The sequence below is a fragment of the Podarcis liolepis genome, assembly GCF_965112155.1.
Source record: "Podarcis liolepis genome assembly, chromosome: 13".
Taxonomy (NCBI): domain Eukaryota; kingdom Metazoa; phylum Chordata; class Lepidosauria; order Squamata; family Lacertidae; genus Podarcis; species Podarcis liolepis.
The window spans coordinates 32425044-32439963 of NC_139573.1; the positions used below are offsets into that span (position 1 = coordinate 32425044).

Here is a 14920-nt window from a genome sequence, read left to right on the forward strand (position 1 = left end):
CCCCCGCCCCCAATGCAGTATTTCAGGCAAATAAACTTACATGGAAGAAAGACTTTCTTGTGGTGATGACCCTCGGCAGACAAAATTACAGTCTTCCAAATCTGCTTCTGGAAGTGGAAATATAGAGAGTGGGTTAAAAAAAATTATTTACTGACAACCACGCCAACACTACCCTAAACGCTTGATACGGCAGAAGACCTGACCAGACATGATGCAGCACTACTGTTTGTTCAAACCCAGATTCTGTATTAAAACCTGCTGCTTAAAAGCCTAAAAACTTTTGCCCTTTTCTCCAAGGACACTCCCCATCCAATATCAAAGAGGGCACCTGGGAGGGCATATTCTAGGGAAGTAAGCTTCAAGTAGGGATTGAAGTTTAGCTCTCCCTATGCCCCTATTTGCTCTTTAATAAAGGGCCCCCAGTTTTAAAAGAGAAGACCACGGTTTATAGAAGCAGGTCTATCGTTGTGTCTAAATCGACCTGCAAAATCCCTGGGTGATTTGCTACATTAACACAATTTTGCTCAAGTGAATTCAACCGTGATATTATTTATTATAATCACAGATCAATTTAGAGTTTCTCAAAACACAGCTTCCATTTATTTCTGCATACCCACAACTGTCCTACACTCAATAGTTACGCAGTTAACATTTTACACTACACAGTATTACACCTTCTGTGGATTCAAAACAAAGCCTCTTAAACCTTCCTGTTAAAACTGAAAACACTCAGTGCAGCCATAACAACATAACCACTTCCTGTCTTAAGGAATGGTGTTACTCCCACATGCCACCAGATGGCAGGCTAGTGCAGTCACTGTGTCAACATAACATGGTCTCTCTCTTTCACTGCGCATGCGCACGTATTTTCCCAAGGGTTCCAGGTCATATTTCTGAAGCTTGCCTGCTGTATTTATACACCAAACAGCTTGATCTTTGTAAATGGCATGTTTTCATTTTTCTTTTTTTAAGGAGTAAATGTGAAACTTTTTTCCCTAGCTTACCCATCACACTTCCCCTCATGTGTGGAAACCTTATCAGCTCTAAAGACTTTGGAACTAAGCAGCATGGGGAAGAAGGGAAAGAGATGACCTTGTAGACAAGAGTGGCCTTGACTTTCAGAAGGACATTCTATAATGAGATCATTTCAAACTTTCTGGTTTGTGTACCTGTCCGGTTGCTTTCAGATTGGTTCAAGAGAGGATTGACCGACAGCCCAGAAGTGAGGGGGCTTCCAAAAATATGCGAGGAAGGGAGACTGAACGTAGATCCCGCCAGTGAGAACACCTGCAGAGGTGAGGACAACAAAGGAAGAAGGGAAAAGAAAAACAGCCATTTCATTTTAAGAGTCGTCTTTTCCAAACTTCTGATCAGAGCTTAGGCTGGTACTGAATGGATGAGCGGAACAGACAGGCAGCAGACAGATGATGTTTGGGCCTCTGTCTTAAAAAGAAGCTTCAAAGCATTTCAGTCTCATGTGGCTGAAGGGACACTTCATTGAAATGAAACCATTTTATTTCTGCAGGAAACGCAGGTGGTGGGGTACCTGGAGGCATGTAAATTAGCCAGAGACTAGAATAATAGGATGTGGGTGGCGCTGTGGTCTAACCACTGAGCCTAGGGCTTGCCAATCAGGAGGTCGGCGGTTTGAATCCCAGCGACGGGGTGAGCTCCCGTTGTTCGGTCCCAGCTCCTGCCTACCTAGCAGTTCCAAAGCACATCAAAGTGAAAGTAGATAAATAGGTACTGCTCCGGTGGGAAGGTAACCGGCGTTTCCGTGTGCTGCTCTGGTTCACCACATGCCTGGAAGCTGTACACCTGCTCCCTCGGCCAATAAAGCGAGATGAGCGCCGCAACCCCAGAGTCATCTGCGACTGGACCTAACGGTCAGGGGTACCTTTACCTTTAGAACAATGGGGAGAGCTTTGGCTTTGGATGCTGAATCATCAGGATGGAATTATGAGAGGGCTTTCTGGATTGCTGCTTCAGTTCACCACCATCAAAGAATAATAGCATTTGTTTTGCTTTTACTTGGGAAACGGCAGTGGTTTCAGAGTCCAGTTAATGAATGTACAAGTTGCAAATCAAAATGAGTGCCTACATTTACCGTGAGGGCTGCAGACCAAGAAGAACAGCACCCTTGACATTTCTCACGCAGCCTAGCATGGTAAAGTGCACCCAGCCACTGAATACTGCTATTCACCAGCAGGTTTTCTGTATTGCATATTCCAAGTTGGCCCACTATAAAGCAGCAAAATCAGCAAGCAGGAGGAGCAGCATGCCTGAACAATGAGGACTTGGGAGTTACCCAGACCCTGAGAAGCAGCCACGCTTGTTTGCTTCACATTTTACAAATCACGCTCCACAGAGGTCAGTCAAGCCCTAGGCTGTTTCTGTTTGTTTGATGCCTTTTAACTTCTTTACCCTTTTACACACATCAATCTTCCCCAGCCTGGTGCTCTCCAGTGTTGTTTTGACCACAAGTCCCATCAGCCCCAGCAAGCACAGTTGTCCTTTAGAACGTGCCCCATGCACCCCCTCAGTGCACAGAAATGACTTAAGAGCACTGATGCTTGAAGTGCTTACCTGGGTTGTGGAGACGGAGGAAGAAGAGGCGGTTGGGATGGCGCTAGCAAAGGGAGAGCGGGTGAGCTGGGGAAGCGACGAAGTGCCTTGATGAGCCAGGAGGCTGGAGGAGAGAGGAGTGCTACACACTGTCCGGAGCACCCCGCCTCCGTGCGAAATCGGATCTTTGTTGCTTGTGTAGATCCCTGCAGGAAGAAATGAAAGCAAGACTTGAAAAGAGATGGCCAGGCACCAAGGAAAAGGATGTCTATAGGTGCTTGTATCGAATTCCCATGTTGCTTCTGCTCCTCTCTCTCAGGATGGTTTGACAACCTTTCCTTCTGCATCCTCCCCAAACAATCCCTTTAGGGCACGCCAGTATTGTTCCCATTTTAGAGAACTGGACCAACTGTGGCTGAGGGTTTTTCCAGTGCACAGCATAGCACACAGCACAACAAATGCACCTCTGTTACTTGCCTGATATGTGGGATCCAGATAAGGCATTCTCTCAGCCAATAAGCTGCCAGGGCCGTGGTGCAAAGATCCCTCCGGCGCCCCCCCCCCTTCCCCAGACTTGAGCTTTTTTTAGGGCTGGAGGAGGTGGGCAGCGGCTGAAGGGCGGCTACTTCAGCGGGGAAGAGGCAGAGGCTGGATGCAGCACCTCCTGGCTCAGCCGGCCACCTCGTGCTGCGGTGGCCACGGCAGGCAGCACACCAAGTGAGCGGGCTTGTGCTGAGCCCACTCCTGCAGAGCGCCGGCTCGGTTTTTTTTCCCTTTTAGGCTTCTGGTGCCCCACAGAATTCGGTGCCAGAAGGCTAAAAGGGAAAAAACCTGACAGCCTCACTCACTCAGCGCGCTTGTTCGGTGTTCCCTGGACTCTCGCGTGGCACCCTCCAGAACTTGGCGTCCCGCACCACTAGCCTCAATGGGTAAGATGGGCCTGTTAACTGCAATGTTTCGATTCTGGAAATGACATTGTTTTCCCCAGCTATTCAGAGCAATGTCGTCTGGAGTGCTTTCTGGAAGGGACAGAAACCCTCTGGACAGTATTCATGAGATTACTGATGACTTAATTATACAATTCCTGCCTTCAATGCCCAGTTCGTTCAGTGACTCTAAGGGCAAAGACAGATGTAAGGTTTGTAGAGCAATGAGACTGATCTGGAAACGCCCTCATTGCATCTAACCCAAATGGAACCATTTCTCTCCAGAATCAATCTCAGAACAAAACAGTTCCCAGAAGCACGCTGTATACAGCATGGCTGGCCTCCTCTGACATCACCAACAGCCTTTCCTCCACCCCCAGAATAGTTTTGCATAAACACCAGGAAGAGTTTTCTAACAGTTGACTAAAAATAATATTCTAAGAGCTGTTTGACAGTGGAACAGACTCATAGAATTGTAGAGTTGGAAGGGACCCCAAGGGTCATCTAGCCCAACCCCCTTGCAATGCAGGAATCTCAACTAAAGCGCCCGTGACAGATGGCCATCCAACCTCTGCTTAAAAACCTCCAAGGAAGGAGAGTTCACAACCTCCTGAGGAGGACCACTCCACTGCCAAACAGCTCTTGCTGTCAGAATGCTCTTCCTGATGTTCAGTCAGAACCTCCTTTCTTGTAAATGGAAATTCTAGGATTCTACAATTCCATCACCATTACCCTTTAAAAACAAAAACAAAACAGTGGATAACATTTCTGTAGTGCTGGGGGTTTTTTGTGTGGTTTTTTTTTAGAAAAAGAACTACATTCTGCATGAACCATGGCCAGAGAGCCATAAATGACAACCTAGCCTAGAGCTGATTCACTGCTATGCATGTCTGCCAATTCAGTTGTGGTGCTGAGAGAAAGCCAGGCTCATTCTGCGGCTGAAGAATTCACTGCAAGCTCTGTTTTCCTCCCCACCAGACCCCATACATAAATCTTCACTGTAATACTAGCTCAGTCTGCCAAAAGGGGACTTCCTTGCAGGTTGGGTGGGAAGCTGAAACTGAGTAGCCTCAAGTCAAAATGAGGGGTAATTCTTAGTCAATTTCACACCCTCCCAACCCAGCAGCCAGTTTTTAAATTTTGCTCTCTTTTTTTGTGTGAGTTCCTGGGGTGGAGTCAGGGATTGGCTTCTCAGGTCTTGTGCCTTGAGATGCAGGCTACAATCCGAAACATACTTACCAGGTGTAAGCCCCACAGAACACAGTAGGACTTGTTTCTGAGTAAATGCACACAGGATTACATTGCATGATAGTTTCAGCCCTGGTGCCCCCAGATAGCTCAGGTGGTAGAGTATGAGATTCTTAATCCCCGGGTTGTGGGTTCGAGCCCCATGTTGGGCAAAAAAATCTTACATTGCAGAGGGTTGGACTAGATGATCCCCGTGGTCCCTTCTAACTCTACACTTCTATTACAGTGGTGCCCCGCAAGACGAACGCCTCGCGAGATGAAAAACTCGCAAGATGAAAGGTTTTTTCGTTTTTGAGTTGCTTCGCAAGACGAATTTCCCTATGGGCTTGCTTCGCAAAACGGACCTCTTTTGAAGCAAGGGGCGGCGGGGAGAAGATCGCTTCTCCCCGTTGCCAGCCCCGCAATCTCCGGGGACAGAGGGGAAGGTGCGCGTGCGCCTTCCCCTCTGTCCCCGGACCCCTTTTGAACCAAGGGGCGGCAACGGGGAGAAGCGATCTTCTCCCCGCTGCCCCTTCCCTTGCTTTAAAACAGGTCCCCTCTGTCCCTGGACGGTCTCCATAGGAACGCATTGATTGATTTTCAATGCATTCCTATGGGAAACCGTGCTTCGCAAGACGAAAAACTCACAAGAAGAAAAAACTTGCAGAACGAATTAATTTCGTCTTGCGAGGCACCACTGTATTCTTTTTGCAAACCAGGAGGTTGGCATGCACATCATTCAACCCAACAATATACAGCCAAAGCACACTTTGAACTATTGGGCTGCATCCTGGCCTACTTTACAGGGCTGCTGTAAGGACCACAAGATAGTGTATGTGATGTGTTGGAAAACCTGAATATTCAAAAACTCTATTAAAAAACTATTTAAGTTGTACTATTATTGTAATACAGAAGTCTGGACAAAAGGTGAGCTCTGATAATTAATGGGACCTGGGCAAAAACTGTTATATTTGGAAACATTACCAAAAATGTTATTCAGATGCTGACAGCTTTTAGTGCTTTTCAAAATTAAGTTTTGCCAGCTTAATTTTAACTAAAGTTGTCAACCGTTGCATGCGCTTGAGAACACAGATCAAGGAAAGGAGGAATATATGTGCCCGTTTACAATCCCTAAACTATAGTTAGTATCAGGTCTGCAATCCTTGAGGCTTGAGAGATACCGTATTTTTCGTCCCATAGGATGCACCTAGTTTTTTGGGTGGGAAATAAAGGAAAATTGCGGATGTCTGCCCGGCGCGAGGGGCGCTCTGCTTGAGGGCACCCCGCGGGCCGGGCAGCAGGCTGCTATCCGCAACCTAGGGAGCCCTGCGGTAACTCCCGCGGGCTCCCTAGGCTTGCTGATAGCTTCCTGAAGCCTGGAGAGCCCTCTCGCTCTCCAAGCTTCAGTGAAAGCCTGTATTCGCCCCATAGGACGCACACAGATTTCCCCCTCATTTTTGGAGGGGGAAAAGTACGTCCTATAGGGCGAAAAATACGGTAGTCACTTGCTTGAAGAGAGTTCTAAATTTGACCTGCCCCTCTCTTAGTTCCTTAGTAATAAATTACATATGCACAATTCCACTCATCCAACTGATTCAATTTCACTCAAAGAACGAGGTGGATCCCAGGGTCTCCTGTGATGGCCACTTTTATGCACCATGTACCTGAATTGTCCATGCTAGAAACATAAGTGTCTAAAAACATGTTTGACATTGGTGCATGCTTCAGTGATCTCCCAAGTGTTAGCACATTCCACCTAGGAATATCCTTGCAGCATGTCCCTCACAACTTTGAGCCACATGAGGCTGAAGCAGCCTGTAGGTGGGAGGGCAAAATCTAGGAAACCCTTAGGAACCTTCTCTTTCCACTTACTGCCTACCAAACCCTCTTGCCTTCAATATTTGCAGATTTAATATTGTTCTAGGTATTTGATCCAGCCCACCACAGCCCAGCCACCTTGCTGAACTGAGAAGAGAACACACCTACTTCTCGATTCCATATTGGCAGATGAGAAAACTACATTTATATTCCACCCACCTGGATGACTCTTGCCTAGGTAAGCAACCAGCACAAGAAGCAGAAAATGGGGACTGGGAGGGGATGAGAGAGAGAATGGGAGAGAAAGAAATTTAGCAAATGGGTAGGTATCTGCTGGAATCTTCACTTCCATTTAGGATGATGCCGCCGGCACTCTAAGGGACACTCTTTAGACCAGAGCTTTCCAAACAGTGTGTTGCAATATGTTAGTGTGCCGGCTAGAGTGTGTAGGTGTGTCACGTGAACGCTCCTCCTGGGGCTGGTAAGGGATTAGTTTAACCTCTGGTTTGCTAGTAAAACTGAATTACTATGTTGCAAGATGATGTGTGTCTAAAAAGTGTGCCACCAACATGAAAAGTTCTGAAAGCTCTGGTTTAGACACTTGCGTCTGCTAAGTGCGCACTTGCAACATCTCTGTCGGCCACCGAAAATGTAATGTGTGAACGCGACGACAACAAAAGCACGTTTGCAAGCACGCCTGAAGTTCATCAGGGAGCTGGTGCTGGCTGCAGCTGTGTGAGGAAAAATTCGCCCTTAGTAGGCCTGGATTACGGGTTGACAGGCAGACCCACCTCACGCAAAAAAGGCTGATTCCTTTGAACTCAAGGGAGTGAGGGAAACAGGGGAGGAAAATCCGTATGGCCTGAGGTTACGATTATGGGTAGGCGTGTGTGGCTTGCAGCAGCTCCTCCCTGAGAAATAATTGCATCCTGGTTTCTCTTTCTCTTCCACTCCACAGGCCCCTCCCCTGCCCCAAAGCAATGAGAGCAAAAGGCCGTCACCAGGGAATGACACAGAGCTCAGCTACGCCTCCTATGCCTCCCCTTCCACCCTCTCATCTGTCCATGTGACCTGAATAGCAAGCCTGCACAGAGATGAGAGCATGCCAAATCAGCTGTGCCCAGGTCAGGCCTCCCACTTCCTTCCCTTTTAACCCTTTTTTGCTGAAGCTGCCCCTTCTTTGCCATTAGTGTCACTGCCAGGAAGGTGTTGCTGGTGGGGTTTTTAAAGGTTTTTTTTTACAGTGCCTCTCTTCCCGGCAGTCTCAAACACGCACACAATGGGTGTGTTGACGAAGCACTTTTGGGAACGTCCTTCAGCATGTAATGGGATCGCTATTTGGCAGGGAAATGAAGTGCAGGTGTTGCGATTCCACTCCGCCGCAATGCCGGGATGCTTGGAAGCCGGGCTGCTCTGCCACAAGGATGTGGCTTGGGATGTGGGCACCACAGCCATGTGCATTAGCCCTAGTTTGTGTGCAGCGTTCATCACAAGGTGGGGAGGCTGTAGAATCGGGATTGGGACATGGAGAAAAATAAGTCCGTGGCCCTAGAGCAGCCTTTCTCAATCATCCCTAGCTAGCAGGACCAGCGGTCAGGGATGATGGGAGTTGTAGTCCAATGACATCTGGGGCACCAAAGCTGACAAAAGTGACCATAGAGTGACCATGGGCAGGTGAGGCCAAGGCTCCCGCACCTTTAATACTTGCTTAGAAGAGAATTTCAGCAGCTGCAGAATGCATGCCGAACAACATCTGCTGAAATCCCCTCTCCTGCGTAAGTATCGGTGCCCAACCAGTTATGAGTGGGAGGGAAGGAGGCCAGCAGTAGGTGGCGCCAGAGTCAATGGCAGGCAAAGCCAATGAATTAAGTTTTGCTCCAATCTTCCTCCTTGCTGCAAGACTATGGAGACAAGAAAAAGCTGCTGTGAGCAGGAACCCCCCCCCCCATGGATGTAAGTAAAAACGCAGACAGATGGGAGCTGGCTGAGGCAGGTGGGGTTGTGCCCCATTTGCCCTGGTGGTTCAGTCTCCACTGATAACTATTAAAGGTGTAAGAACCCTGTTTTATTTTTCACCAACCTACACGGTTGCTACAAAAATCACCCTCCCCAGCTGCTATTTGGCATGGGAAAGATGCTGCCACTGGTGCCAATGACAGCCTCCCTTCCATGTCAAGCAGCAGCTTTGGGGGGAAGGACTTTTTGTGGGTTTCACAGCACAGGGGAAAGTGTTAAAAAAACAACCACCCTCACAAGTATGGGGAAACTTTGTCTCTCCCAGATGTTGCTGAACTACAGTTCTATCATTCCTGGCCATTGGACACACATGCTGATTTGTAGTTCAGCAATATCCAGAAGGCCAAGTCTTCTCCACACCTGGAATAAAGGAAGAGGCAAAGGTTGACATGATGAATATGCCCAGATACAAAGAGTCCGCAATACAAGTGAGCAACAACCGGCACAGCTACTGCCTGAAAGCACAACTGGAGTAACACTGAAGGACTTGGGGAAGAACAAGCATATTCTCTGGGGCAAAGAAAAACAAACCCCTCATTTTACAAGGACATACCCAACTCTAGGCCATGTTTCTATACACATTTCCACCATTGCACAAGTGCTGCAAAACAGATTCCGTTTCTGTTAACCGGTTCAAGGAACAGCGCAGAGCTCAGAAGGACCACCCTCCCAGCTCCTGGAAGTCCTGCTTGCGGTTCAGCAGCCTTCTGGCTTTTGAGACTAGCAGTGCAAACATCTTTTCTGCTGCAAGCACCTGGCTCAGGAAGTTGAGATGCGCTGTGGTTTGCTGGCTTGTTGCACTCGCAGAAGAAATCACACTGACACACATCACGAGTGCCTTGCCACAAACAGTGCAGGAAGCGGCTCTGAGATTTCACCAGGTAAGAACATAAGAAGAGCCTTACTGGATCAAACAGAAGGGCCAGCTAGCCCAGCATCTTGTTCTTATAAAAGCCAACCAGACCTAAGTACGACAAGCACTATTCCTCAGTTCTGATTCCCAGCAACAGGTCTACAGAGGCATACTGCCTTCAACAGTAGATGCAGAACTCATCCATCACAGTTGGCAGCCACTGATGGCCCTGTCCTTCATTAATGTGTCTTTTAAAGCAGTGTTTCCCAAACTTGGGTCTCCAGCTGTTTTCGGACTATAATTCCCATCATCCCTGACCACTGGTCCTGCCAGCTAGGGATGATGGGAGTTGTAGTCCCCAAACAGCTGGAGACCCAAGTTTGGGAAATACTGTTTTAAAGCCTGAGATATCGCAAGGTAAGGAGAGCCCTTCTGGATTAGACCAAAGGTCAATCTAGTCTAGTATCCTGTTCTCTCAGTATTACTATCCATGTTGCAAACCTTATCCTCACAGCTACTAAGGACTTGGATGGCGACTGGAAACTTAGGGTTGATAGCACCTTTGTAACCCTCAAAACACACACAAATTTTCCCAGCACTGCGGTGAACATTGATGGCACTGAGGTAATGAGAAGTTCTGCAACTTTTTATCACAGCTTCTCTAGCACGGGTTATATTTGGACTTCGTCGACAGCCTACTGGCTAGCATGCATGTCATCTCCAACACACACACACACACGCATACAGATTTGCCTATAAAAGCAGACAGCTCATCTGACACATGATGACAGAGGCGAGACTGAGGGTGTTCAACTTGCTTGTGTGTTTGCTTCCATTTTACAGAGTTGCAAGGTCAGGTTCGCCCTGTGAGTAAAGAACCCACTGCAACCACTCAATATTTCTCTAGATAGGTAAAGGTAAAGGGGTCCCCTGACCATTAGGTCCAGTCGTGGTCGACTCTGGGGTCACGGCACTCATCTCGCTTTATTGGGCGAGGGAGCCGGCGTACAGCTTCCGGGTCATGTGGCCAGCATGACTAAGCCACTTCTGGCGAACCAGAGAAGCGCACGGAAACGCCGTTTACCTTCCCGCCGGAGCGGTGCCTATTTATCTACTTGCACTTTGAGGTGCTTTCGAACTGCTAGGTTGGCAGGAGATGGGACCGAGCAACGGGAGCTCACCCCGTCACGGGGATTCGAACCGCCGACATTCTGATCGGCAAGTCCTGGGCTCTGTGGTTTAACCCACAGCGCCACCCACGTCCCTTATTTCTCTAGATAGATAGACATAAATACCTGCCTTCACTCTTGGTTTCTTTTGTTTTGTTTTTTCAAGCTGAGAGCCTCAGAACTCTGCACCAGAAGCCAAAACCGATAGGATATGCAGCATCCTGCCTAGAGGCTGTGGTACCTACCTGATCCCAGAAGCGGAGATTCCATACTGAGGCTCGGGAGGGCAGCTGCATGGCTGAAAGACCGAGAGGACCCTCCGATGCTGGAGCTGACCAGGGACCCCCCGGAGAAGGGCGAAGACGACGTAGCTGTGGATCCAACCAGCTGGGCACCTGGGACTTCCTTGTTCTTGCTCCCTTTGGGCCTCCCTGGCCCATGCTTGCTTTTCTTGCTGGCCTTGTGCTTTTTTTCCTTCAGGACTTCTCCTTCCTCAACGTTGAGGGACGGCATCCGTTTGTGGCTGCCGCCACTGCTGCCGCCACTTCCCCCAGAGGTGCCCCCAACTGAGTTGGAGACCTTGTAGTCTACGGGGGAAGCGTCGTGCCCCCTCTGCTGGCTGACGGCCGAAGTGGAGAAGCGCATGATGGAGCCGAAACCCGAGAAGATCACCTTTTGCTCAAAGACGTCGCTTTTCTGCCCTTCGTACAACGGGGAGCAATGAGCGGAAGACGAGGAGGAAGAGACAGGCTTGCGGTATTTCTCTTCCTCGGGCTGCTGTTGCTGTTGCTGCTCCAGCTTTGGGAAGGTTACGAAGTCCTGGGAGAAGGGCAAGGAGCTGCATGAGGTACCTGGAAGGGGATCAAGGGAAATCTTAAACCTTAAGCAGGCAGAGATGAGGCATCAGAGCTATAGCTGTCACAGATCTAAGTATGTGTTCATTTGTTTGCTTGCAAAATGCCTAAAGGTGCAGAAGGCAGCGCTGGAGAAAGCCTCACTGCTCACAGCTGGAAAAAACTAGATGCTCTTCTCATTTGCTGGATTGTTGACAAAGACTGCAATCGAAAAGGCAAAACCCACCAGGTGGACAATGTGGTTCCTTCTGGATTGTGTTGGGCTACAATTCCTATCATCCCTGACCACTGGTGGTGTGGGCTGGGGGCTGATGGCACTTGCAGTCCAAAAAACATCTGGGGACACCCCCCTCACACACACACTGAGTGCATCAACTGAAAAAAAGACTTAGCATGTCTAATTGCATGCACTCACATTCATACGGCTAGGTTGCATCCAACTAAGTTCTATTCATAACAGACTCATTGCTATTAATGGACTGAAGCCCACTGTCATGGCTGACCCTACTGGCTCCCAGTTCCTTCCCATGCTTCACCTGCAGGTGGAAATGTCCCACTGGAAGAGGATGTGCCAAAACCCGTCGAGCTTTTCCCACTTCCTGACTTCTTGGCCTTGTGGCTTGTGCCATGGCTTGAAGATTTCTTGCCTTTCACTTCCGACCGAATGACCTCTGCGGTTTCTTTACTGCTCTCGTGGTGGTTGGTGGAAGTCTGCTGAAATGGACACATGACATAAGGAGAGAGAGATTTGAGACATTGAGCTGATATTGTCTTGAATACATCACACCTAATACATGTGAATTTGGGACATTTTTGGAACGTGCTACTGCTGTCAGGAATCTTTGGAGCTCAAACCCTAAAATTCTTGTTAAGAACATCAGGCCAGTCAGTGGTCCATCTTGTTCAGTGGCCCATCTATTCCAGGGTCCCACTTCCACAGAGGCCAAACAGATGTCTATGGGAAACCCTCAAGCATAACCTGAGTGCAACAGCGCTCTCCCCTCCAGAGGTTTCCAGAAACTGAAACATTGCTGCCTCCAACATAACCATCAGGGTTAGTAGCCAATGGCAGACTTATCCTCAATGATTATTTTTTTTTAAGCCATCCAAGTTGGTTGCCTTTACTGACATAGTTCAATTATGCTAGTGGCCAAAATTGTGGATAAATTTAGGAAAAGTTGCTATTTCTTAGGTCTAATGACTCGTAACACCAGGCTTTTTCAGAGTAATTCAATAAAATACGGTATCATTAGGAAGATAATTTAATGATAAGCATTCAACCATCATAGTTGGTACAAGGAGTACACTGCTGACTTTCAGAAATATGAGGTACCCAATTATTTATTTTTATTTCTGAAACACAAGTTTTCTGATATACCAGACTTGCACAAAACAGCAAGTTGTTTTTTTTAAAAAAAGTATGCCACACCCAGCCTCTCTAGCAGTCCAGCAAGCAGTGCCTCACCTACAGAAGCAGAGGATGTGGGCATAGATGATACCCAGCAAAAGGTCACCACGCACATGAAAAACCCACTTCCTGTCTACACAATGTGCTTCAGTATGTCCACACTTGGGTAACATGCAATTTTCTGTTAGATTTCCTGCCCCCCCCCTTTACTGCATTATCTACAGATTGGGAAAATACGAATTAAATGTGGGCAGGGAGTAAAGGCTGCCACTCCAATGAGAATGACATTGTGCAGGCAAAGCAAAAAGCACACACATACATGGGCTGCATTTAATCCACTTGGAACTTCCATGTGCACACAGCCTTCATTTGAGAGCAAAGAGTCATTGTAAGGGCCTAAGGGGGAAAGCAAAAGCTGAAGAGCTTTCAAAGTAAGGACTAGAAACTTGATGTGTGTGCTTTTTTTAAAAAAAAAGTTGCAGCAATTATTAGCCAGACTGTGAGGTGGCCCCCTGTGGGCAATCAAGAATTCTTCCAGATGACTTCCCTGAAAAAAGTAGTGTGCAGTGCAAAACTTTTGATACACGGTTTAAAAAAACCAAAATCTCCATTTCCCCGGCGGTGTGTAATCAAGCTATCACCGTACAACAGCTGGGAGGTTAAAATGCATTCCAGATGTGCCAGAAGTACGTGGAAGAGAGAGGGGTGAAAATCTAAAGCGGGAGGCCTGTGCCTTATCCAGGCCAGCAACTCCTGGGATGTTAAAATGTTAAACCCTTCTGATTTACAAACTGGGGGGGGGGGATCTTTGACAACCACATCTGCCAAATGGAGGGGAAGCAGAAAAGAGATGGGGCAATGCAAGAGCAGCAGTCAACTATGCTAAACCCTCTAAGGAACCGCAAAAATGACCCATATCCCAAGCAGGTTCAGCCGACACACTGACCTCACTAACCACACCTCTGAAAGAGAAGCCCAAAGAATTTCCTTCCTCTCATCAACTCCTCTCCCTGCAAAAGCATTTTGGAACCCATGCACAACACATACAAAGCCGTACGTGGGTGGGAAATAACCCAGAATCCACATCAAAGGCCTTCTTTTTAATCCGTCAGGCCAAAAGGTGATGGAGTGAATAATAATGTATTAATGCTGGGCAAAAACCTGACTCAGAAAATGAATCCTGAGTGGAAAATTCATTAAAATTTCAAACAGCAAGCAGTTAAGTAGAGGGACCCAGATGTTTTAGGGGACTGCTGATGAGAAGTTCAGATTTTTCAATTTAAGTTCAAACAAAGGCACCCAATGTATGAGACCAACTTGTCACTATCCTATACAAATAGTGCCTGTCTCCTTAGGTGGGAGTCGAGTTCTGCTCATCTCTAGAGACAGAGACTTCGGCCATTCATCCTTCATGGGAAGTTCTCCAACTTCCCCTGTTGGAACAAGGACCTTCCGTGTCCTGATTGGCTCCCAGCCTTACATTCTGACTGGATGCCAGTGGGAGTTCTATATAAACCCTTCCGAATGCAGGTCACCCCCTAGTCTGTCTGCAAGCCAGGACTTCCTGACTCACACCTGATCAAATTTTTGCTCTGCCCTCTCTAGTTCTTTCTTTTGCTCCCTTGGCCTGTTGGGTGATGTCCAGCCAGCTAGGCATCTGACAGCAACTGGAATAACTTATTCACACCACACGCTTTAAGTATATCCAATGCACATTAAAAGCACAGGGTTCTCCCCATCAAAGAATCCTAGGAATTGTAGTTTAAGGGTGCTGGGAACTGTAGCTCTATGAGGGGAAACTACAGGTCCCAGGATTCTCTGGGGAAAGTCATGTGCTCCAAATGTCTGTGAATGTGCTTTAAATGTAGAGTGTGGATCTGTTCTTCAGTGGGGTCACAAAAACCCTGATCACCCTCAGTTCCTTGACTTTGTTTCAATGGTTTAGAAGCATTACCCCCAGATCGAGCGAGTTCACCCTTCTTCTCTCCTTGCAAAGCGCTTCCAATCTCCCAAGACACATTCTCAGCAATATTCAGAGAGCAATCAAACAATCAACGATAGCTTAGACACAAAGACAAGCAGAG

General features: G+C 47.7%; 1 protein-coding gene across 15 annotated transcripts in view; it reads right to left on the minus strand.

Annotated features, from left to right (window-relative positions):
* MLLT6 (MLLT6, PHD finger containing) overlaps positions 1-14920 on the minus strand; it is a 99702-nt gene that overhangs the window by 12954 nt on the left and 71828 nt on the right. For 10 of the 15 annotated variants that reach the window (XR_014518097.1, XR_014518098.1, XM_083469522.1 and 7 more), the window contains exons 9-13: positions 11965-12142; positions 10820-11425; positions 2587-2771; positions 1170-1287; positions 41-107 (exon numbers count right to left, since the gene is read on the minus strand). Coding sequence is in view for 13 of the 15 variants with exons in the window: in XM_083469522.1 (XP_083325648.1) it covers positions 41-107; positions 1170-1287; positions 2587-2771; positions 10820-11425; positions 11965-12142 (1154 nt within the window). In the remaining 2 variants the exon portion in view is untranslated. The remainder of the gene's footprint in view (positions 1-40; positions 108-1169; positions 1288-2586; positions 2772-10819; positions 11426-11964; positions 12143-14920) is intronic. The other 5 variants (XM_083469521.1, XM_083469525.1, XM_083469523.1 and 2 more) reach the window with 1 other exon arrangement.